This window comes from Ovis canadensis, chromosome 7 (genome assembly GCF_042477335.2).
Source record: "Ovis canadensis isolate MfBH-ARS-UI-01 breed Bighorn chromosome 7, ARS-UI_OviCan_v2, whole genome shotgun sequence".
Taxonomy (NCBI): Eukaryota; Metazoa; Chordata; class Mammalia; order Artiodactyla; family Bovidae; genus Ovis; species Ovis canadensis.
This window is the reverse complement of record NC_091251.1, coordinates 102,764,096-102,790,664: the sequence shown is the minus strand read 5'-3', so window position 1 is coordinate 102,790,664 and position 26,569 is coordinate 102,764,096. Positions and strand designations below refer to the sequence as shown.

The window sequence follows — 26,569 nt, the reverse complement described above, 5'->3', positions numbered from 1 at the left end:
ATAAAAACCTGGCTCACTTCATACACAGATACACTCATCAATGCAACATGGAAACTCTTCTTCTCCTTATTCTTGAGTGTACAGCAGTTTGGTCTTCTATGATTAAGAATTATTTTTAGTTCTTTTTTTTTTAAGTGAGAAGTCTGAAATCATTGGCTACATTTATGAGAAAATGTTAACATTTGTACTGGTGGTGAAAAGAGAATCAAGAATTGGTAATGAGGATAGATAGATTAGAGATAGATATATATATTCGTTTTGGGGAGAGATTTCTGGCTACGGTTTTGCCATGTATCAAAATATATTGACATACACTAAGAATTAGTAAATTCTTAACACCAAAGGTACTTAAATTTGCTTTAGGTTTAAAAAAAATCATGTAGGGATTAGGGGATGGAGATGCAGCAAAATCAAATAAACACCTCGTACATAAACTTCATGTATACTGAAAATGTAGACATCATTGCCTTATGTAAGTGCAATATTTAACAGGTCTGTTTCTTGATAGAACCCTGTTAGAAAACTACGTATCACAATTGCAAACATCTTTTTATATTGGAAAAATGTGACTTACATCCTGGAAATATTGGGCAAATTTGAGAACGCACGACTGGGAATGGTTTTCAGATGAGTCTCTATAAACTTCCTATAAAAAAAAAGTCACACAGTTCCAAATCATTAGATTTTTCTAGTAACCCACCCTAATTATACAGAACACATTATTAGAAGCATGACAGTCATTACAATATATATTTTATCATACATCATCAACAAAATAATACTCGATGAAAAGCAAACAATTTTCTCCCCAACAAAACAAGAATTAAGAGATTCAAATGCAGAAAATAAATCTTCAGACATTGCCTTCAAATTTGCAGTAAACTGGTATGCCTTGTATAACATCATATTCAATCTGTTAACAGAAGGGCAACATAATATATTCATAAGTTTATTAGGACTACTGAATTCTCTGTCAATAAAAAATCTTGAAATGCCACCAGAGTACTATTAAGAGTATATTAAGAGAATTAAAAATAGTGGTATGGTTATAACCTTTTTACCCAAGCAAAGCTTTATTCAATCATTAGCTTGATCTTATCATGAACTTGCTGTAATTTGGAAATAAATGACTAACAAGGAGCTAATATTTCACAGGATCATGGCATCTTAGTTGTATATGCAAACTACTGGTTGTGGCTTTTCTTCCTGTTTGATTTTTGATACTTTTCAGAAGATTGAGACTGTTTTTCCTATGCAGTGAGACATCTTGATGCTTTCTAGTATGTCTCTCCACCTGGATCCTCCATTGTTTAATCTCTTTCTTTGTTATGGGTCTTCCCTGGTAGCTCAGCTGGTAAATTATCTGCCTGCAGTGCAGGAAACCCCAGTTCAATTCCTGGGTCAGGAAGATCTGCTGGAGAAGGGATAGGTTACCCACACTAGTATTCTTGGGCTTCCCTGGTGGCTCAGCTGGTAAAGAATCTGCCTGCAATTCAGGAGACCTGGGTTCGATCCCTGGGTTGGGATGATCCCTGGAGAAGCGAAAGGCTACCCACTCCAGTAATCTGGCCTGGAGAATTCCATGGATTGTATAGTCCAGTCCATGGGGTCACAAAGAGTCAGGCATGACTGAATGACTTTCATTTCACTTTTTCTTTGTTATAGCAACCACTTGAATTCTGTATGGAAAAAGATGTACCTATTGTGCTAGCTCAGTTTGCAAAAAGCCAGTGCACATGCTTATTATCTTCATGGGTTTGTTTTTGCCATTTGCATGTTGGTAAAGCTTTTTAAAAGCTATTAGATTGAAATCGTGTATTTTCCCTTCTAGGCTCCAGGGTGATTTCTCAATACTTGATTTCCTTGATCTCTGTACTCTTTGAACTACTAATTTTTGCAGTGATTAAAATGTATTTAGAAATTCTGGTGTCTGGTTCTGTCTGATTGGAGCCTGGAAGTCCCCTACCTCCCTCCTAACAATAAATAAAAAGCTAGACAGACAGAAAAATCGATAACTCTTTTTACATCTGTGGGGGAGGGGAAGATAGGACAAACTACAGTCCCCAGGACAGGAGAGACAGACAGGAGTCCCCACTTCTCAGAGTAGAGACTCATGAGCAAAAGCTATAGGGCCGGCGGGGGGCAGGGGACAGAACCAGTGCCAGGGTACAGATTCACGAAAACCTGAGCAGTGACTGACAAATTGCCAGAGGCGCAGTACACACAGCTCTGAGAGCTGAAAACTCCAGGACAACCTAGTTATCGGTAGACCTCCACCGTTTTGTGAGATTTACCTCCAGGAGTTCCACCAGATATTAAGGGAAAAAATCCCTTTGTGCTTCTGTCAGAGGAGGGGGAAAAGGAAGCATTTGGAAATTCAGTTGACCTTGAACACTGGAGGGAATGGTTAGGGGCATCAACCCCCACACTTTAAAACATCCACGTATAACTTTATCATTGGCCTTCGGTATGTGTGGTTCTGTACCTGCAGATTCAACCAACCGCTGCTGGATCATGTAGAATTGTCGTATTTATTACAGAAGAAAACCCACAAATGAGTGGACCCAGGCAGTTCAAAGCCATGCTGTTCAAAGTCAACAATATATCAGACCACTCTGTTCTTAACAAAGCCTGCCCTCAGGGGAAGTTAGTTATCTACAGCCTGTAGAAGGGAAATAAACTTGAGCTCACTCTGGCTTATTCTGTCCTACCAATGGGGAGAGAAAATACTGAGAAATGGGAAATTCATGGTCCAGAGGCATAGGCTTAGCAAAAGATCTAATCACAGGACTACAGAATGGGTTCCCTCCCCTGACATTTCACCACCACCTTACTGACCTATTTATAGCCATTCTTTTTGCCCAGTATATCCTGTCTGTCTATCAAGAAGTAAATCTGTAACTTGCCTAATCAAATCCTCAGTTCAGTTCAGTTGCCCAGTCGTGTCCGACTCTTTGCGACCCCATGAATCGCAGCACGCCAGGCCTTCCTGTCCATCACCAACTCACGGAGTTCACTCAGGCTCACGTCCATTGAGTCTGTGATGCTATCCAGCCATCTCATCCTCTGTCATCCCCTTCTCCTCCTGCCCCCAATCCCTCCCAGCATCAAAGTCTTTTTCAATGAGTCAACTCTTCGCGTGAGGTAGCCAAAAATACTGGAGCTTCAGCTTTAGCATCAGTCCTTCCAAAGAACACCCAGGGTTGATATCCTTCAGAATGGACTGGTTGGATCTCCTTGCAGTCCAAGGGACTCTCAAGAGTCTTCTCCAACACACAGTTCAAAAGCATCAATTCTTTGGCGCTCAGCCTTCTTCACAGTCCAACTCTCACATCCATACATGACCACTGGAAAAACCATAGCCTTGGCTAGATGGAACTTAGTCGGCAACATAATGTCTCTGCTTTTGAATATGCTATCTAGGTTGGTCATAACTTTTCTTCCAAGGAGCAAGCGTCTTGTAATTTCATGGCTGCACTCACCATCTGCAGTGATTTTAGAGCCCCAAAAAAATAGGTCTGACACTTTTTCCACTGTTTCCCCATCTATTTCCCATGAAGTAATGGGACTGGATGCCATGATCTTCGTTTTCTGAATGTTGAGCTTTAAGCCAACTTTTTCACTCTTCACTTTCACTTTCATCAAGAGGCTTCTGAGTTCCTCTTCACTTTCTGTCATAAGGGTGGTGTCATCTGCATATCTGAGGTTATTGATATTTCTCCCAGCAATCTTGATTCCAGCTTGTGCTTCTTCCAGCCCAGCGTTTCTCATGATGTACTCTGCATGTTAGTTAAATAAGCAGGATGACAATATACAGCCTTGACATACTCCTTTTCCTATTTGGAACTAGTCTGTTGTTCCATGTCCAGTTCTAACTGTTGCTTCCTGACCTGCATATAGGATTCTCAAGAGGCAGGACAGGTGGTCTGGTATTCCCATCTGTTTCAGAATTTTCCACAGTTTATTATAATCCACACAGTCAAAGGCTTTGGCATAGTCAATAAAGCAGGAATAGATGTTTTTTCTGGAACTCTCTTGCTTTTTCCATGATCCAGCGGATGTTGGCAATTTGATCTCTGGTTCCTCTGCTTTTTCTAAAATCAACTTGAACATCAGGAAGTTCACGGTTCACGTATTGCTGAAGCCTGGCTTGGAGAATTTTGAGCATTACTTTACCAGCATGTGAGATGAGTACAGTTGTGCAGTAGTTTGAGCATTCTTTGGCAATGCATTTCTTTGGGATTGGAATGAAAACTGACCTTTTCCAGTCCTATGGCCACTGCTGAGTTTTCCAAACTTGCTGGCATATTGAGTGCAGCACTTTCACAGCATCATCTTTCAGGATTTGAAACAGCTCTACTGGAATGCCATCACCTCCATTAGCTTTGTTCGTAGTGATGCTTTCTAAGGCCCACTTGACTTCACATTCCAGGATGTCTGGCTCTAGATGAGTGATCACACTATCGTGATTATCTGGGTCATGAAGATCTTTTTTGTACAGTTCTGTGTATTCTTGCCCCCTCTTCTTAATATCTTCTACTTCTGTTAGGTCCATACCATTTCTGTCCTTTATCGAGCCTATCTTTGCATGAAATGTTCCCTTGGTATCTCTAATTTTCTTGAAGAGATTTCTAGTCTTTCCCATTCTGTTGTTTTCCTCTATTTCTTTGCAGTGATCACTGAAGAAGCCTTTCTTATCTCTTCTTGCTATTCTTTGAAACTCTGCATTCAGATGCTTATATCTTTCCTTTTCTCCTTTGCTTTTCACTTCTCTTCTTTTCACAGCTATTTGTAAGGTCTCCCCAGACAGCCATTTTGCTTTTTTGCATCTATTTTCCATGGGGATGGTCTAGATCCCTGTCTCCTGTACAATGTCATGAACCTCATTCCATAGTTCATCAGGCACTCTATCAGATCTAGGCCCTTAAATCTATTTCTCGCTTCCACTGTATAAGGGATTTAATTTAGGTCATACCTGAGTGGTGTAGTGGTTTTCCCTACTTTCTTCAATTTCAGTCTGAATTTGGTAATAAGGAGTTCATGATCTGAGCCACAGTCAGCTCCTGGTCTTGTTTTTGTTGACTGTATAGAGCTTCTCCCTCTTTGGCTTCAAAGAATATAATCATTTGGATTTCGGTGTTGACCATCTGGTGATGTCCATGTGTAGTCTTCTCTTGTGTTGTTGGAAGAGGATGTTTGCCATGACCAGTGCATTTTCTTGGCAAAACTCAATTAGTTTTTGCCCTGCTTCATTCCGCATTCCAAAGCCAAATTCGCCTGTTACTCCAGGTGTTTCTTGACTTCCTACTTTTGCATTCCAGTCCCCTGTAATGAAAAGGACATCTTTTGGGGGTGTTAGTTCTAAAAGGTCTTGTAGGTCTTCATAGAACCATTCAACTTCAGCTTCTTCAGCATTACTGGTTGGGGCATAGACTTGGAAAACTGTGATATTGAATGGTTTGCCTTGGAGACGAACAGAGATCATTCTGTCATTTTTGAGATTGCATCCAAGTACTGCATTTTGGACTTTTTGTTGACCATGATAGCTACTCCATTTCTTCTGAGGGATTCCTGCCCGCAGTAGTATATATAATGGTCATCTGAGTTAAATTCACCCATTCCAGTCCATTTTAGTTCACTGATTCCTAGAATGTCGATGTTCACTCTTGCCATCTCTTGTTTGACCACTTCCAATTTGCCTCAGTAAGGCCAAGTTAATTTCTAAAAGGACCTATTAACTTGGGGGCAGAGAGAGGTGATGTGAATAACAGAAGACTAGAATGTCAGCCTTTTGCAACATTGGTGATTGGGCATCAAATGCGATGTGCCTTCATACGAGTCCAGAAATTCAGGGCCCATAAATTACCTGCACCCCCTCACAGCTCTCCTAATTACACTCTCTTAACTAGACTGATTAAATCCAGTTGGTCCAGATCCAAGATTCTGAAGTTAAAAAAAAAATGAGAACAACAAGTCATTGCGACTAAAATCTCCCAGTCAAATTGGGCCATGCCTAAGGCAAACGAAAAGATAAGATACACACCAGTTGGGTATCACCTGAAGAGACCCAGTTTCTTGAGCTCAAAGACAGTCTTACTTATAGAGCATGTCCTAAGGCATGGATCTTGAGGGCAAACTTATCTAAGATTGCACATGCTGCTTGTAGGTCATATGGACCTAATTTGTAACTTGCATTGGCAAAAATTCTGTCTCCAAAAGTAAAGAATCTAATTAAAAAAAAAATTTAAAAGCCCACCGGATGGACTTTGCTGGTGGTCCAGTAACTAACAGTCCATGTTCCCAATGCAGGGGACCTGGGTTTGATTCCTTGTCAGGGAGCTAGATCCCACATGTGGCAATTGAGAGCTCACATCTTGTATCTAAAGAATGCACATGTTGCAGCGAAGACTGAGGATCTCCTATGTGCCACAGCTAAGACTATGCACAGCCAAATAAATATTGGAAATCAGAGTAACAATGGTTTCTAAGAAGTTTAACTTGGAGCAAAAATAGCATTTAGATGCAGTTTAAAAGCCTTTGGATTAAAGGTTCAAACAATGTTTATGTTCTTTTCCAATATATGAATTTCTGAAATCTGTAATACACGTTTCTGGGATTCTCTCTTTCTCTTTCACACATGTAAACACACAAACACGTTAAGCCACAACTACTGAGTTCATTGCAGTTGATGGAGTTTGGAATATACTATCCCAAAACACATTGTGTTGGCATATTGAATATTTTAAGCTGGTGGAATGTGAGAAGCAGGGTGTAGGAAGGATTTTGTGACCCCCTATCTATTGCTTCACCCTCTGAAGCAAGTCAGAAAACCCTCCTGTGAAGGGTGCCTTCCCAATGCCCAGAGAGAAGCACAGTCTTACCTGGAAGACAGGGGGATGCTAGGGGATTTGAATGAACAGACCTTGCAGGATTCCCTGAGTTTACTAGTCTTAGCTCATACCCCTCCATCCTATCACATTTTCCCACCACTCTTCATCAAAGAGTGGAACGCTCGCCTATGATCGCTCAGGTTTAATCACTTCTTCAAGTCTCCATTTCTTCACAAAGCTCCCATGCCATGTAAAACTCATTTTAAACACACCTCTGTGCTTTCCTCTTGGTTCTGTGTCTTTGGTTACAAAGCCCTAGCTGAGAACCCAGAAGACTAGAAGGAAAATAATTTTTTTTCTTCACCTGAAGAGCAGAATGTGCTTTAAAAGACAAAATTTTTGAAATGCTCACAAAACAAGATATTCTTCTTGGCCAAATTTCTCACCAAAGAAAGCCATCCATATGAATACAATTATAAGAATTACGTGTCTCAGTGCAACTGTCTCAGTAATGATAGAATATACATGGTGAAAGTGAAAGTAGCTCAGTCATGTCCAACTTTGAGACCCACGGACTATAGAATCCATGGAATTTTCTAGGCCAGAGTATTGGAACGGGTAGCCTTTCCCTTCTCCAGGGGATCTTCCCAACCCAGGGATTGAACCCAGGTCTCACACATTGCAGGCAGATTCTTTACCTGCTGAGCCACAAGTCCTAAGCAATAAGTCTTCACCTAAGATGAAGATGAATAATCTATTTATTGAATGAACTTAGTTAATAACATGATTATAATGCAGAAGAGTGGTTTCAATAATGTTAAATGAATTAGCAGAATGGTAGCCGATCATATAAATAGTTGAAGTCAATTTGCAGACTGTACATTTTACCTGGATATATTCATAATAGTGTGTATATAATCTGGAAAAATAAACTCATTAATGAGTTAAAAATATATATATATATTACTTTTGGTATAAATTGTCTAGGTCTCCACTCTAAAATTCACCACATGTCTCCTCTTTCTTCCCCAGCTTTTAAAATGTTATTAGCCTGATTTGCACAAAATCATATAGAAAGAATTTTCTCTCAAAGCATCTGTCTCTCTTCTAATAAAAACCAAAAATCATTAGCTAGGACATAACACCTAGCTAATTAAATACTGAAGATATCATATTTATTTACACAGCCTTTGGTCCATTTTCCCCAATAGTTTTACTATGAACCTCCTGGAGAATAAGTTATTGTATTAATAATATGTGGATGCCTTACTGACCTCTAGCTCATCCCAGATGTGTGAGCTTCAACCCTTAAGGAGGTTTGATGACGGTTTTATTACGGAGTAATTTTGAACAAAGCTAGTGGAGGTGATGGAATTCCAGTAGAGCTATTTCAAATCCTGAAAGATGATGCTGTGAAAGTGCTACACTCAATATGCCAGCAAGTTTGGAAAACTCAGCAGTGGCCATAGGACTGGAAAAGGTCAGTTTTCATTCCAATCCCAAAGAAACGCAATGCCAAAGAATGCTGAACCTACTGCACAATTGCACTCATCTCACATGCTAGTGAAGTAATGCTCAAAATTCTCCAAGCCAGACTTCAGCAATACATGAACCGTGAACTCCCTGATGTTCAAGCTGGTTTTAGAAAAGACAGTGGAACCAGAGATTAAATTGCTAACATCCGCTGGATCATGGAAAAAGCAAGAGGGTTCCAGAAAAACATCTATTTCTGCTTTATTGACTATGCCAAAGCATTTGACTGTGTGGATCATAATAAACTGTGGAAAATTCTGAAAGAGATGGGAATACCAGACCACCTGACCTGCCTCTTGAGAATCCTATATGCAGGTCAGGAAGCAACAGTTAGAACGGGACATGGAACAACAGACTAGTTCCAAATAGGAAAAGGAGTACGTCAAGGCTGTATATTGTCACCCTGCTTATTTAACTTCTATGCAGAGTACATCATGAGAAACGCTGGGCTGGAAGAAGCACAAGCTGGAATCAAGATTGCCGGGAGAAATATCAATAACCTCAGATATGCAGATGACACCACCCTTATGGCAGAAAGTGAAGAGGAACTCAAAAGCCTCTTGATGCAAGTAAAAGAGGAGAGTGAAAAAGTTGGCTTAAAGCTCAACATTCAGAAAACGAAGATCATGGCATCCAGTCCCATCACTTCATGGGAAATAGATGGGGAAACAGTGGAAACAATGTCAGACCTTATTTTTTTGGGCTCCAAAATCACTGCAGATGGTGAGTGCAGCCATGAAATTACAAGACGCTTACTCCTTGGAAGAAAAGTTATGACCAAACTAGATAGCATATTGAAAAGCAGAGACATTACTTTGCCAACAAAGGTCCGTCTAGTCAAGGCTATGGTTTTTCCAGTGGTCATGTATGGATGTGAGAGTTGGACTGTGAAGAAAGCTGAGTGCTGAAGAATTGATGCTTTTGAACTGTGGTGTTGGAGAGGACTCTTGAGAGTCCCTTGGACTGCAAGGAGATCCAACCAGTCCATTCTGAAGATCACCCTGGGATTTCTTTGGAGGGAATGATGCTGAAGCTGAAACTCCAGTACTTTGGCCACCTCATGCAAAGAGTTGACTCATTGGAAAAGACTCTGATGCTGGGAGGGATTGGGGGCAGGAAGAGAAGGGGACGAGAGAGGATTATATGACTGGATGGCATCACTGACTCGATGGACGTGAGCCTGAGTGAACTCCGGGAGTTGATGATGGACAGGGAGGCCTGGCGTGCCTCGATTCATGGGGTCGCAAAGAGTTGGACACAACTGAGCGACTGAACTGAATTTTGTGACTAGAGCTAACTGATACATGTTTATCACCAACTTCTTTCTCATTTTTGTTCCTTCACTTAGGGACATACAGCGGGATGTTCTTCCCGTTGTCTATATATGCAAAAGCAGAGCTTTATTCAAAGAATCTTGTGACACTGTGATATGACCCCTTTAAAAGCAGATGGGAGAGAAAAAAAGCAAATGATTGTATTTGGCCAAAATATTTTACTTTCAGAATATGCTTTAAATATTTTTGGAGAGAAAAATAGGTATCTAAGAATGTATTCTTTAGACAAAAACATTAGAAAAGCTCCAACATGTTATACTATTGTCCAAAGGATTAGCATCAAAATAGTGTTTATTTTGTGAGAAAACACACCAGCTACTGAAGAGACTCTGCTTTTCTTTTTTTTTGTTTTGTTTTGTGTTTGAGGGTTCAAAATAAGACAATTCTCTAAAGTATAATGAAAAAACTAAGCTTACTTTGTACAAATAGTATCCATATTTACTATTAATGACTAAGGTATCACATATAACTCATTGGGGGAAAAAAGTTTACAGCTATAGTTTTGTACCCTAAATGGAGTATGTACATTTAACAGTTAAACAGGTTGGCTTTAGGATATGGAAATTACAAGAGAAAATACATATTTAAGCTGATGATGTAATTTATTTTTCTAAGACTTATTTAACCAAGAATGATCAGTGAGAATGTGACTTGGTCAAATATTTCCTTTGTGCTTTACAAGATTTATATTTCTCAAATATCTGCATTTGGAAGCTGTAATGCAGAAATAGAAATGCATGTGAAATGCCACTGATTGATTTGCAGATTTTTTTCTTTTTTGCTGAATAGGATTCAGTTTTAAGTACTCTTGTAATAGCAAGCAATGGAGGAGGGAATTCTGGTTAATGCGGATAGTTCTCTATGTTCTACAAGAACAGTTTGTACAATTAGATTTTTCACAGTAATCTTAAAGGATAGTAGGCTCATTTCACTGAAATTTTATCAACATGTGAATTCAATCAACATTCCAGCATCTTGTGTTTTACAAGGTTTCTGGACTCATACCTACAGAGTTTGTGTGTAGATGTGTACATGTGGGTGTGGGTTTTTAATAAATGCTTCACGTGTCCCACTACACCCCTTACTTGATAAAGAATGTGAAGTATGAGCAAATGAGCCAGACTGAATCATCTGAGTTGAGAATCCCTGCTGGTCTTTGCCACGGCTGAGCTTGTGTGGTCCAGAAACACCAAGCTTCCCACTTGGGTGTCACATTTTCCGTCTCTTGGCAATCAGGCCAAGAATATTTTGTGACTCTGAACCAGGAGCTTGTTTGTTTAATATCATCATCTGCATTTATTTCTTTTTTTCCTTTTTTTTTTGGCTATACCATGTGGCTTGTGGGATCTTAGTTCTCCAACAGAGGGCTGAACCCCAGCCCTAGCAGTGAAAGTGAAAGTCTTAGCCACTGGACTGCCAGGGAATTCCCTCATCATCTGCATTTCAAGGGCTCTTTATAAATTTTTTTTCAATTAAAAAATTTTTAGGAGAAAGAATATCTTTTATTCAGAATTACATTAACTAGTTTTAACAGCTTTGGGTAGATGTAATTGATATATAGGGCTTCCCAGGTGGCGCTAATAGTAAAGAACCCTTATTTCAATGCAGAAGACATAAGAGATTGTGGGTTCCATCCCTGGGTTGAGAAGATTCCCTGGAGGAGGGCATGGCAACCCACTCCAGTATTCTTGGCTGGAGAATCCCATGGACAGAGGAGCCTGGCAGGCTACAGTCCATAGGGTCACAAAGAGTCGGACATGACCGTAGGGACTTCGCATGCATGCACGCACATCTGACATAGAACAAAACTGTATGTACTTAAGGTGTATAGTTTGGTAAGTTTAGACATATGGACCCTTATGGATTTCATGCACCCATGGAACCACAACAATAAAGGTAATAGACATATCTGTCACCTTCAAAATTTCCTGTGTCCCCCTTTTTTGATTGTTTTTTCTTTGTTGCATGCGCACATGCGTGTGTGTGTGTGTGTGTGTGTGTGTGTGTATGGTAAGAACACAACGTGATCCACCTGCTAAACAAATCTTTAGTTAACAACACATTGTTAACCACGGGCACTATGTCATATAGTAGATCCTCTGAAAGCTCATTTTTATTAAAATATCTGTTTCAACCAACTGATAATTTTTTGAGCTATGCCAAGTGTGACCATAAAAAGTATTGGAAAGGACAAAAAGAGAGAACTGGTGCAAATAATCCAGATACTTATATACTGTGAAGTTGTGGACTATAAACTGGACAATATAAAATGACACTTTTATTTTGCCCATTGTTTTCACTTTGCTGAGAAGAAATTCCCCTTGGTGAATGTGTTTTACCACTATGAAAAGTCTTTTTTCTTTTCTTTCAACTTAAAAGATGCTTACTCCTTGGAAGAAAAGTTATGACCAACCTGGATAGCATATTGAAAAGCAGAGACATTACTTTGCCAACAAAGGTCCATCTAGTCAAGGCTATGGTTTTTCCAGTGGTCATGTATGGATGTGAGAGTTGGACTGTGAAGAAGGCTGAGCGCTGAAGAATTGATGCTTTTGAACTGTGGTGTTGGAGAAGATTCTTGAGAGTCCCTTGGACTGCAAGGAGATCCAACCAGTCCATTCTAAACGAGATCAGCCCTGGGATTTCTTTGGAGGGAATGATGCTGAAGCTGAAACTCCAGTACTTTGGCCAGCTCATGCGAAGAGTTGACTCATCTGAAAAGACTCTGATGCTGGGAGGGATTGGGGGCAGGAGGAGAAGGGGACGACCGAGGATGAGATGGCTGGATGGCATCACTGACTCCATGGACGTGAGTCTGAGTGAACTCCGGCATTTGGTGATGGACAGGGTGGCCTGGCGTGCTGCGATACATGGGGTCGCAAAGAGTCGGACACGACTGAGCGACTGAATTGAACTGAACTGAATGAGTTGTGAGAGACTGCAGCAAGCACAGGGGTCAAAATCGGGGATGCAGACCCAGAAGGATTATGCATTGAGACTCCTTAGACATAGACTGTGTTTTTAGTATGAAATTGTAATCTGTACCATGTTGTGTTTTCTGTTTTTGGTGGTAGGTTTGAATTTTAGTCAGTGTCAATGCTTCATTATTTACAAATAGTACAAAAATACCAGGGGATGCCTACAACACAAGGTGTGAAACTCCAACACCCAGATTCCACAGGCACTTGTGGAGCCATCATTTTGTGATAGTTTTCACTGGGGCTTTAATTTTTGTGATCTGAGACTTAGAACCCCAAAAGTGGCCTGACAGATCTGGCTTGTGGAAATTGTTCAGCTTATATCATCTGGGAGACAGTTTTCTATTCATAATGCTTGTTTCCTATGTTAAAAAATACATATTTAATTTTGTTTTATTTCATTACATACGATAATTTTGTACTGAAATTTTTCAGAAGTATAATTTATGTCTCAGTTCAGTTCAGTTGCTCAGTCGTGTCCGACTCTTTGCGATCCCATGAATCGCAGCACGTCAGGCCTCCCTGTCCATCACCAGCTCTCACAGTTCACTCAAACTCACGTCCATCGAGTCCGTGATGCCATCCAGCCATCTCATCCTCTGTCATCCCCTTCTCCTCCTGCCTCCAATCCCTCCCAGCATCAGAATCTTTTCCAATGAGTCAACTCTTTGCATGAGGTGGCCAAAGTACTGGAGTTTCAGCTTTAGCATCATTCCTTCCAAAGAACACCCAGGACTGATCTCCTTTAGAATGGACTGGTTGGATCTACTTGCAGTCCAAGGGACTCTCAAGAGTCTTCTCCAACACCACAATTCAAAAGCATCAATTCTTCGGCGCTCAGCTTAATAAGATGCATATATCTTAAATGTCTACTTAGATACTTAAGATATACCAGCTTGTCAATGAAAAAAATTAATCAATAGTCTAAGAATGAAATGGAAGATTGTATTCGAGCCAGTCTGAGGATTATAACCCAGGAGACAGTGTCTCTGAGAGCTTTGAGAACTGCTCTGAAGAGGTGAAATGGGAGGCTGGTATACATATGATTTTGCTGAAGAGTTACATGGTATACATATGGTTTTGGTGAAGAGTTACATTTAGTCAAACACACATCTCAGTAGAAAGTTGCTGTTAGTCAGAAGGAAGATACATCTTAGTTAATAGCTTAGTGCTTTTCTAATGGGAAGATGCAAGAATCCAGGTTCATAAAAAATTTCTCCTAAAATACCCAGCTATCTGAAGGTCTGTTCTGCCAGTTTTCCCAAAGCACAGAGTGCCTCATCCTGATCTTCACTGTGAAATCCTTTCAAAGTGTGCTGCAGGTCAGCGGCTGCTAAAGACTTGATCCTTGCAGATCTGGATAGTGGACAACATTCTTTATTTTACAACATTCTTCTTTTTTTTTCCATCCTGGTCTTAATTTCAAACCAAGGTTTGGGAGGCATTTCATGACCGATTTGTCCCACGGTGCTAGGAATGCTCATCCCCAGCTCAGGTGAAGATTTAATTGATATGCCATTCAGTGTACTATTACTGGATTAGGCCCTGTCAACAGTAGTCTCTGGACTACCTATTGCCAGACTACCTAGATATCTTACTGGTCTGAAAAGTGAAAGAAAGTGTCAGTCACTCAGTCGTGTCCAACTCTTTGCGACCCAATAGACTGTAGCCTATCAGGCTCCTCTGTCCATGGGATTTTCCCATGGAGAATACTGGAGTGGGTTGCCATTTCCTTTTCCAGGGAAAAGAATACTAGTGATTGAACCTGTATCTCCTCCCATCCATGGGATTTTCCAGACAAGAATACTGGAGGGAGTTGCCATTTCCTTCTCCAGGGAAAAAGAAACCCAGGGATTGAACCTGGGTCTCTTACATTGTGGACAGACTCTTTACCATCTAAGCCACCAGGGAAGCCCAACTTATTGGTCTGAAGAATTCAGGAAATTGTTCCCTCTGGTTCCTTCTTCCCATATTTAGAGTTATATTATTACAACAATTGATCTCATAGAATTATATATTTGATCAATCAGGTTTCAAGTTGCCTGATCATCATTAACTTTATCTGAGTCTCGGTCACACATTTGGTAATGTAAGAAATAATAACCTTATAAAATTAAGCAGAATACAAGTAATATGACTAGTAACTTTAACAGGTCATCAGTTAAGTATTTCAGCTAAGAACTTTCCTTAGGCATGGCTCAGTATCTCCCCATGTCATACGACTAGTCTGTTGTATACCAATCACTGTCTTTGAGGGAAATGATCTGTTGGCACTGTACATAAAGTTCACCAGAGATGCCTGCACACACAGGCAAGTAGTGAGTCACTGCAATCCCTTCTAGGACTGTGAAAGGAATGTTATCTTCTAAGGAGTTACATAACTGGGACCAGAAGGAGAGAACTGATCTTATGATTGAGCAGTTATTTCTACCCCTGGGAGGTCTGGTTAATGTATAATACAGACACACAATGCACGAGGGAGGAGGGAAGAGACCAAAGGGCAGAGAAAAATTTAATGTTAACATTTTTTTGCCTTGCCTTAAAGTATTGTATTTCATTAAGTGTAGGTCAGTATACTTATACTGTACATATATATCCATGGACCCGAACCTGGGTCAAAACTTAGAATACCTCTATTGTCATCCAAGAAAGTTCTCTTGTGCCCCCATCCAATCAGTAACCCCACCCCTCTCAGAAGATAACCGCAGAATTGCTCTCTTTGTTGAGATGATGCAAATGAACTTATTCATAAAACAGAAACAGACTCACAGACTTAGATAACAAACTTATGGTTGCCAGCATGGAAGAACAGGGGAAAGGCATAGTTAGGGAGCTGGGATCGATATGCTATTTAAAATGGATAACCAACAAGTACCTACGGTATAGCACAGGGAACTCTGCTCAATATTAGGTGGCAGCCTGGATGGGAGGGGAGTTTGGAGGAGAAGGGATATATGTTATACATATGGCTAATCCCTTTGCTGTCCATCTGAAACCATCACAGCATTGTTAATTGGCTATACTCCAAAACAAATTAAAAAGTTGAAAAAACAAAAACATTGCTCTCTTTGTTAACTTCACATAGATGTAATCGTACGTTAGCCTCCTTTTTTTCTGTCTGGCTTCTTTTGTTCAACATAATGTTTTTGAGATTCATTCATATTCACATATCATTCTTTTTTTCATTAATTGTGAATATGCACCATTTTTTGTTCATTCTCTGATATTTTTCCAATTTGGGACTTTTATGGTTAAAGTTTCTATGAACATCCATGTGCAAACTTTTTATGAGCATATACAATCACTGTTCTTAGCTAAATTCCTAGGAATGGGATTTGTGAATTGTAGGCAAATATAATAACAAACGCCACTGGTTTTGAAAGTGACTGTGCTGTGTTCCCTTCTACCAGTGACAGACGGGAGTTCCAGTTAACTCCACGTCCTCACCAACACCTGATATTACCCACCTTTTAAATTTTAGCCAGACTGGTACATGTGTATGTATATAACAATCTTGATTGGTAATTTTAGTTGCTAATAGATTTGGAGAAATGCAAGGTCATATAAAAATGTATATTTTTAACCCCAAGAGTGAAGTTTAACTTTATCTGTCAACTTGACAGGGCTATAGAGTGCCTAGATATTTGGTTAAACATTATTCTGGGTGTGTCTGTGAAGGTATTTCTGGATGAGGTAAACATTTGAATTAGTAGGTTGAGTAAAGTAGGTTTCCCTCTCCAGTGTGGATGGACCTCATCTAATTCACTGAAGGCTTGAGTAGAAAAAAAAGACCGTACAAGAGAAAAGTCTCTCTGCTTGTCCACCTCGAGCGGCAGGGACTTGGTCTTCCTCTGCCTTTGGATTTGAACTTAACTGGAACTTACACAGAGGCTCTCCTGATTCTCAGGTCTTTGTACTCAGACTGGTAATATACCATCAGCCCTCCTGTGTTCCCAGCTCTCTGGTTTCAGATCTTAGACTTCTCGGCCTCCATTATCATGTGAGCTTACTGTAAAAAAAACCTCCTTTCTCTTTCTATGTCTCTTATCTCTCTGTGTATTCTGTTTCTCTGAAGGATCCAGACTAATACAAGGATCTAAACTGAAAATGATAAATATCTACATAGCATTGGACTTCCCTGGTAGCTCAGCTGCTAAAGAATCTGCCTGCAATGCAGGAGACCCTGGTTTAATTCCTGGGTTGGTAAGTTCCCCTGGAAAAGATATAAGCTACCCACTTCGGTATTCTTAGGCTTCCTTGGTGGCTCAGATGGTAAAGAATCCACCTGAAATGCGGGACACCTGGGTTTGATCCCTGGCTTGGGAAGATCCCCTCGGGGAGGGCAAGGCAACCCACTCCAGTATTCTTGCCTGGAGAATCCCTGTGGACAGAGGAGCCTGGTAGGCTATAGTTCGTGGGGTTGCAAAGGGTCAGACGTGACTGAGCAACTAAGCACAGCACTGCATAGCGCGAACTGTGCCAGGTACTATGAACGTGCCTTATATTTATTATTACATCATTGTAACAGCTCTGTGAGGTAATAGGTAATATTATTATCCCCTTTTTATATATAATAATCTGAGATACAAGAAGGTTAAATCACTTGCTAAAAGCCACACAGCTGTTCAGTAGGAGAGCAGGGTTTTAATCACAGGCAAAAGGCATCAGATTCTTCAAATACTCTATTGCTGTTCTGCAAAGTATGAAATGTAGATGATGATAATAATACTGCCTCATAGGGTTGCCATGAAGATTTAATAAATTATTAGAAACACTCAGAACAACATTTGGCACGTAGTGAACACTAGATCTGTCTTTTAAAAGACATGAAAACATACAAATCAGTTTGCCAATTTATTAATCGATGATGAGGACTACAACTGTCACATGGGCTGGAATACTCATGATGCCAAAGCCCATTTTGCCATGTGAGCAGACACCATGGGGACCCAGGACAGAGTCAGAAGATTTTTTTGAAGAACACATGAAATCAATCAAAACAAGGAGCTGAAATCATTTTCTTAATGCTCTCAGGATAAGACAGCGTAACATCACCACTTCTTCCAAGGGAGGGCCTTCTCTATGGGATCACAGCACTTGGCGTTCACTGGCTTCAGTTTCCTTTGTCAGACTAGAGGGGAAGTCCCACAGTTCTCATGCATGATTCCACTTTTCTCTGTGTTTATGGCTGACCAGTTCTCTTATTTTCTTCAGCCATATTGCTCATTCTATTTCCCTTAAGAGATTTTATCTATCTCTGTTATGATCCACTATGTGTTACTTTAAAATTTTATTCCCTTTTGTTCCTAATTCATCAGGGAGCATGACAGGGCAGCCTCAATATTATTGGGAATATTTTATCATAGATCCTTGGACTGTTGTTGACTTTGTGTGGTTGAATTACTTGGTATGCAAGTAAAAGAAAAAAAAAAACATAATGATTCCCTTTAACACTCTTTCTCAGCCCTCAGGGCACACTTAAGGCTTTGAGGAGCACTGCTTAAAACCTATATATTTGTCTAAACCTTGTTACTTTGTGGATGAATAATCTGAAGAAAGGTCGCGTGACAAGTTCATAAAATAAAGGAATAGCAGTCTGGTTTCCCTCAAGCCTTCCATTATAAAGTACATACACACTTGTGGTTCAGTCGCTGAATTATGTACTCTTTGTGACCCCATGGATTGTGGCACACCAGGCTCCCCTACCCTTCACTTTGTGGAGTCCTGAAACTACATAACCGTAGACTCCTGTTTGTTGTTAAGTAGCCTGGAGAATCCCAGGGATGGAGGAGCCCAGTGGGCTGCCGTCTATGGGGTCGCACAGAGTCAGACATGACTGAAGCGACTTAGCAGCAGCAGCAGCAGCAGTATCTATGGATGTTGAGTGCTTGCCATGTTCCAGGCACCATACATGGTGCAGGGAATGCAGTGATTAGGCAGCTCAGATGGAGGTCCTGCCTTCGTGAAGCTAAGACCGGTGAGGGAGCTAGACATGAAAAGATTTATTAATAATCGTTTAGTTACTATATTATTATCACTGTTAGTGTGATGAAGGAAGAGCCCAGATCTCTGCAAGTTATGTAAGAAGTCCTCTCTGAGGAGCTGATTCAAGTTGAAACCTGAAGGCTATAATGTGTCACAGAATCTGAAGGATTAAAAGAGTAAGTGAAGGAAGCAGGGGGATGGACTGGGAGTCAGGGAGTTTTGAATCTTAGACAAAGAAGGATGATAATATTATCCACTTTTCTCACTGAGTTATTATGAGGAGAAATGAAAAATGAATTATATATGGCACAATACTGAGTGAATGTCAGGAATTATAATGTATTCAGTTCAGTTCAGTCGCTCAGTCGTGCCTGACTCTTTGCGACCCCATGAATCACAGCACACCAGGCCTTCCTGTCCATCACCAACTCCCAGAGTCTACTCAAACTCACGTCCATAGAGTCGGTGATGCCATCCAGCCATCTCATCCTCTGTCGTCCCCTTCTCCTGCCCCCAATCCCTCCCAGCATCAAGGTCTTTTCCAGTGAGGCAATTCTTCGCATGAAGTGGTGTATTATAATGTATTAGGTCTTCTATAAAATGATGCTTGTAAACATAGCTGGCCTTTAGTTTGTACTCCAGATAAAAGCAGCTTGGTGATACCTGTCATCTGTCCAGTGTTTGAAAAGTAGCTTTCCTTAAAAATGCCATTGCAGGCTTTAGCAGAGGGCAACATTAACCTTTTTTTTTTTTTTCTGGTAGCCACACTGCAAACTGGCAGTTCATTATGTTCACCATCTTTCAATAAAATTTCAAAGTAGCATCAGTGAATTTTATCCAGGGAGAAAAGACTGTTGGCTTAAGAAATTTTTAAACCAGTCAGGACGATGAGTGAGACATCAAAGAGATATTATGCATATATTTATCATCTGTATATTCTATTCAGAAGTGTTAAAAACAAGGGTGAAATATTTTTGAAGGAGATGTGTGTATGTGTCTGCCTGTATATGTGTTACGTTCCTGTTGTTAAGGAGAAGAAAAATAATTTTACTTGAAAAACGATCAAAAAGTAAGTTCTTCCCATTCCTAATTTGCATTTCAGGTGTTACAATTTTTGAATGAGTTAATTCTCCTTTCTATGCTGCTTGCATCTTCACTGTCATACATGGATTTCAAACTGCATTTTTCCTGCACACCACTTCAGCTGCTCTTCATTTATGTAGGTCCAAATTTCCATTTTATAGATTTTTTTTTTTTGCCCAAAGAATTCCCTTTAATGTGTTGCTCTTGTTGTTAGCACAGGTCTGCGAGCAATGGTTTTGCTTAACTTTTATCAGAAAAAGTCTTTACTCTGACTTCAATATAGAAAGATATTTTCACTGGGCATAAAATGATAGGTTAACAGCTTTTTCTTTCTTTCAGGACTTAAAGATGACATTCTGTTGGATTCCAGCCTGTGTCATTTCTGACAGGAAGTCTGTGTATTTATTTTTTTTCCCCTGGCTATTTTTAAGATACTTTCTTTATCCTTGGTTTTCAGCAGTTCAATTAAGATGTGCTCCAGTGTAGCTTTCTTTACATTAATTCTCCTGCTGCTTCATTAGAGATCCTTGGACTTGTAGGTATAGAGTTTTTATCAAATTTGGAAAACTTTGGGTCATTATTGCTTCAAATATATATATATATATATTGATCCCTTTCTCTCTCATCTTCTTTTGGAACTCCAGTTACATGTCTGTTCAATAACTTGATTTTGTTATACAAGTCACTGATGCATTCTTTTTTTTTTTTAATATATACATTTCCCCCACTCTGTACTTGATTTTGGATATTTCCTATTGCTGTTTCCAAGTTCTTCACATTTTTCATTGTGTAGTCTTTCATGCTATTAAGTCCATCCTGTTGATTTTTCATTGTCTATATTTTTAACCATACAGGATACAGGATGCTTGGGGCTGGTGCACTGGGATGACCCAGAGAGATAGTATGGGGAGGGAGGTGGGAGGGGGGTTCAGGATTGGGAACATGTGTTCACCCATGGCAGATTCATGTTGATGTATGGCAAAACCAATACAGTATTGTAAAGTAAAAACAAAAAAAAAAACAAAAACTGGAAATAGAACTGCCATATGACCTAGCAATCCCACTGCTGGGCAAACACACTGAGGAAACCAGAATTGAAAGAGACACATGTACCCCAATGTTCATCACAGTACTGTTTACGATAGCCAGGCCATAGAAGCAACCTAGATGTCCATCGGCAGATGAATGGATGAGAAAGCTGTGGTATATATACAGAGTGGAATATTACTCAGCCATTAAAAGAATACATTTGAATCAGTTCTAATGAGGTGGATGAAACTGGAGCCAGAAAGAAAAACACCAATACAGTATACTAATGCATATATATGGAATTTAGAAAGATGGTAACGATAACCCTATATGTGAGATAGCAAAAGAGACACAGATATATAGAACAGTCTTTGGACTCTGTGGGAGAGGGTGAGGGTGGGATGATTTGGGAGAATGGCATTGAAACATGTATATTATCATATGTGAAATGAATCGCCAGTCCAGGTTCAGTGCATGAGACAGGGTGCTTGGGGCTGGTGCACTGGGATGACCCAGAGGGATGGGATGGGGAGGGAGGTGGGAGGGGGGTTCAGGATGGGGAACACATGTACATCCGTGGCAGATTCATGTCAATGTATGGCAAAACCACTACAATATTGTAAAGTAATTCGCCTCCAATTAAAATAAATAAATTTATATTAAAAATAGAATTCCATTTGGGTCTGCTCTGTATCTTCCATTTCTCTCCTCATTTTGGTCATGTTTTATTTTTTCTCTTGAGGTTGTTTAGAAGACTTATAACTGACACTTTGTCTCACAGCTGGTTAATTCCATCATCTCTGTCATTACGGGTCTGTTGGTATCAACTGATTTTTCTCTTTGCTATGGATCATATTTCCTGTCCCTGAAGGGAAAAAAAGATTTATTGATGTCCACTGTGATAGTAAAAAGACGGCCACAAATTTTCCTCCCTTTGAATCTGGGGTGGCCGTGATCGCTTGACCAAAAAATGTGGTGGAAGTGGTGTTCTTGGGGCTTGACGTTCTTGTTCTTGGATTAGAAGTCTTGCAGCCTCTGCCTGGTTGTCTTTGAATATTCTCCTAGAAGGATATTTCATGACTCATCATGAAAGTAGTCTGACTACCCTGAAATGGTCATTCAGAGTGTAGGCGCGCCAGTCCCAGTCCCGCCTAAGAGCAGCATTCAGCCATCCTCATGAAGTACAGACATGTGAAGGAAGACACCTTGGGCTCTCCAACCACACCCATTTGTCACATGAATACCAGTAAATAAACTCTGACGCTGCTATGAGAATGCCTCAGCCACATCTTATCCCAATTTCTGATGTGATTTAGATACCCTGTAATGATTACTTGTTAATTTTGGCCATGCCTTATGGCATGTGGGATCCTAGTTTCCTGACCAGAGAATCTGTGCCCACCTGCATTGGAAGCGTGGACTCTCAACCACCAGACCACCAAGGAAGTTCCTATAATGGCTGCTTTGAGCCTCTAAATTTTAATGCAATAACAGATAATCAAAATACCCAGTTATATATTGTGCTGTGAATTTTATGCACATCATGTATTGCTAATAGTAGCCACATTTTATCATAAACCTCAACAAGTTAAGATAAATGTAACAGGACTGGTTTAATAAGCACCTGCAAAATGACAGAAGTTAAGTTTCACAGTTGTCTTTCCCTTTATTATTTGTGTCCTGGTTGCAAAATTATTTGAAAACTTGGGTAATAGCAGAGTTTAATAACCCATAAAGAGGCAATCTAGAAATGATTCTTCTGCATACAGCATTGCTGCTGCTGCTGCTGCTGCTAAGTTGCTTCAGTCGTGTCCGACTCTGTGCAACCCCATGGACGGCAGCCCACCAGGCTCCCCCATCCCTGGGATTCTCCAGGCAAGAACACGGGAGTGGGTTGCGATTTTCTTCTCCAATGCGTGAAAGTGAAAAGTGAAAGGGAAGTCGCTCAGTCGTGTCCGACCTCAGCGACCCCATGGACTGCAGCCTACGAGGCTCCTCCATCCATGGGATTTTCCAGGTGAGAGTACTGTCGTGGGCATACAGCATTACTGGGGCTTATTTTACCACCTGTGTTCCATCAGTACAACAAGGCAGAGATTTTAGCTGGCTTTTCACTGGGCTGGCCAATCCTAACTCTGTTAATAACTATCTCTGTGACTTTAGATAAATTATAAACTCTCTGAGCCTCAGGTTCTTTTTTTCACGTATGGAGAATAATATTTCTTTTTTGCTTTTTCCCACACCCTGAAAATGAGACACTTGAAGTATATATTTTACATTCAGGAAATTACCCTTTAGATCTTTAACTTCCTTGACTATTCAGAAAATGAAATGAGTTTGGATTTATGTATTCATCGCAACAGTGATGATGACTCAAAAAACAAACTATAACATAAAAGAGATAGTGTTTAGCTGTTTTCTTTGAGAAATCTACTTGGAAAAAAGGAAGAGACTGTAATTGTCATTCTTTCTTTCATTAGCATTAAAAGCATTTAAAATGCATTCAGTCTTTAGACATGTGTCTGGTTTTTCTGTAAGTTACATGAGGATCCTTTATGCATGCTAAACTGACTATTCAAACTATTCAGATAATATTTTAAAAAAACTATCATATAAATAGCTGCAATTTTCAACTATCTTCCTATTCTTTGGATTACCTATAAAATTGTTCCCTGCTCCCTCTCTTCAAACATGAGCAAAATACAAGCCTAAAGAATAGAGTCATTTGTGACAGCAAACTTTTTGATAGGTAAATAGTTGCAATGTCCAAAGACAAATAAATTATGGTACATGCACTAAATGCAGTATTATTTTGCCATTAAAATTTATCTAAATGCTGCATAAAAAGAACATGAGAAGATGTTTAAAATCTAATACTGGGTTAAAAATAGCAGTTACAAAAGAGTACAAGCATTATGAAACTGTTTTATAAAAAATCACACAAAAAAACTTCTAAGTAGATACACAACAAAATGTTAGAACTTCTCAAGGAGTGTGATTAGAGATATTTAAATTTTTCTTTTTGTAATCTGTACTCTCTAATTTTTCTACAGAAAACATGTATTTCACTTGTAATGAAAGAAAAGTTATAAACTTTTTTTTTTCAAGTGTGGTTAGGTGGAGCAGGGTTGGATTGTTATTACTTATAACTATGAGTATGCTCTGTAGTTCTAGAAGAGTCACGTTTTCATTAAAAGGTCAAAGGCATCGTGGTTGAGGGTTGCGGTTCTTTCAACCCAGAGTATGGTAGCTGTAAGTTCCTTCATAGAGTAGAATTGCAATGACCAACACAACAGTCATAGTAATGTGTGGCTCCTAAGCCCTTAAAATGCAGCTAGTATGAACTGACATGTGCTGTAGGTGTGAAATGCACACTGGATTTTGAAGACTTAATAAGAATAAAATATTTATAAAACGTATTTTGGGTCATCCCCATGCACCAGCCCCAAGCATGACCCAGAAAGATGTTATGGGGAGGGAGGTGGGAGGGGGGTTCATGTTTGGGAATGCATGTAAGAATTAAAGATTTTAAAATTTAAAAAATAAAAAACTAAAAATAAAAAATAAAAAATAAAATAGAAAAAAAACGTATTTTGGTTACATGTTAAAATTACAGATTTTGGATATATTAATGTAATCAAACATAGGCTTCCTATGTGGCACGGTGGTTAAGAATCCACCTGACAATGCAAGAGACTCAAGAGACTCGGGTTGGATCCCTGGGTTGGGAAGATCTCCTGGAGCAGGAAATGGCAACCCACTCCAGTGTTCTTGCCTGGAGAATCCCAATGACAGAGGAGCCTGATGGGCCATAGTCCACGGGGTCACAAAGAGTCAGACATGACTGAACATGCATGCACATGTGACTGACATTAGTTTCACCTGTTTCTCTTTACTTAGTTTAACGTGACAACCAGAAAATTTTACATTATGTGTGTGATTTGCATGATAGTTTCTCTTGGAGTAAGCTCAGCCTTAACATTCTATGTTTCTTTCTGAACCACAAAGGAGTTTTTGGAAATTGATTTAAATGCATAAGATACTAAAACATAATTGAAAGAGAATAAAACAAATGCAGATTTAAAAAATAACTTCTAAAATCTGAAACAAGATACCCTATTGGTGTTCTATAGTAGCAAGATGTAAATAAGTAAGAAACAAATGTAGACAGGATTGCCCTTAAAATTTATCTGTTTCTTCAAATTGAAGCTTAATGTTTTTCTTAAACATACACTGATTTTTACCATAATCAATCATAATTTAACTCAAATTATTGCTCAATTAAAAATAAGTTGTTTGGGTAAATATAATTCATCAAAATATTAGTGTAGTTACAGCCATGCCCACTTTGCTTCCTGTGGTTGTAATTCCTCCAAAGGCGTGACTGTAGGGACTTACACAGGTGACTTGAGGCCAAGAGCAGACTGGCAGGGTGAAGGGAACCCGTGCTCTTCCAAGTAAAGCTCTGCATACGTCATCAGCAGGCCTCCTTTCCATCTCCCTGTCCTTAGTTAGAAAAGTGTGGACAGATTTTCTAAAATTGAGGGCTTATGCAGGGCAAACCTGAATACTCAAATTTATGGAAGAAAAATATAGGGATTTCCTGGTGGTTTTATTCATCATGGCCGATGAGTCAGCGCTTCCTGGTTCCCAAATACACTTCAGCTTTCACAGATAGGTCTAAAGTTTAATGATGCTATAACATGATGCAAAAAGGGCAGCAGAATACAATGTGTACCCCTGAAAAAATCTCCAATGTGATCATGGAAAAATGTCATGAGCAAGAGGTTATATTTGCTCCATGTATATTTTACACAGAGATCATCTCCTATCGACAATTCTCTTGATTAAAACAAAAAAGGACAATAAAGATTGCCTCCTGACAATCTTCTCAATTGAGACAGCAATAAAAATGACACTGCATGATTTTCTAGTATGAATCAAATAGTCTAACTGGATGGGAAGTCCAAATGCACTGGTATCTGGGAGCTCATATTCAGATGGCTGCATTCAGAATGATTAAAAACACTTCAGTAAAGTCCTTTTATGAGTGATACCTTCAGATATGGAAAAGCTGGTTTCACAAAACAAAAGATCACTGGAGAAAAGGATTCAACATTTATTATCTCCTGGCATGATTTTTAAATAGTGCTTCTATGTGTTTTAATTCATTGAAAGAGAAAAAGACTAATACCAAAATATTCATCCCATATGATAATTAAAGTGAAATTGACTTTCAATAAAATTCAGAGAAAGAATTTCAGATTTTAAAATATATATATATTTTGATGTGATGACCTGGAGCTCAATCCTTGAGGTGAAAAATGAATTTAACCAAAAGCAATGTAATTTGTAATTTTTTTCCTTAATTTTAAGTGAAGGATCAGTTTTCTGTGGTCTTTTAGCCAACAGACAAGGAAAAAAAAATGAACTTAGCCTATTATGTTTAGACATCAGAGAGCAGGCAATTGAAAGTTCCCTGTGAAAGTAACGTTTTTGTCCCTCAAGGGCTCTTGAGGGTTTAAACAGGAACGTCAGTAAACTTGTTTTGCAGAATTTGCATCAGCCATTCTTAACTGCCCTCTTTGCTGCGATCGGTATGCTCCAGTAATTACAGGTAATAAGTTTCAAGAACCAATAAACACCATTCCTCAAACGTCAGGGGCTGCTCTTTATGACAAAACAGGCTTTATACGGACTCTCAACCATGGGGTTGCAAAGAGTCAAAGATGACTAACTCTCACTGAACCCAACATAATTCCCAGCATAGCCATCCCACCCTGTAGTCCAAAGTGCA

The 26,569-nt window shown here is 39.5% G+C and overlaps 1 protein-coding gene across 1 annotated transcript in view; it reads right to left on the bottom strand.

Moving 5' to 3' along the window:
• TSHR (thyroid stimulating hormone receptor) overlaps nucleotides 1-26,569 on the bottom strand; it is a 133,574-nt gene that overhangs the window by 37,178 nt on the left and 69,827 nt on the right. Inside the window, exon 2 of the mRNA XM_069595229.1 lies at nucleotides 575-646. Coding sequence (XP_069451330.1) covers nucleotides 575-646 — 72 coding nt within the window. The remainder of the gene's footprint in view (nucleotides 1-574; nucleotides 647-26,569) is intronic.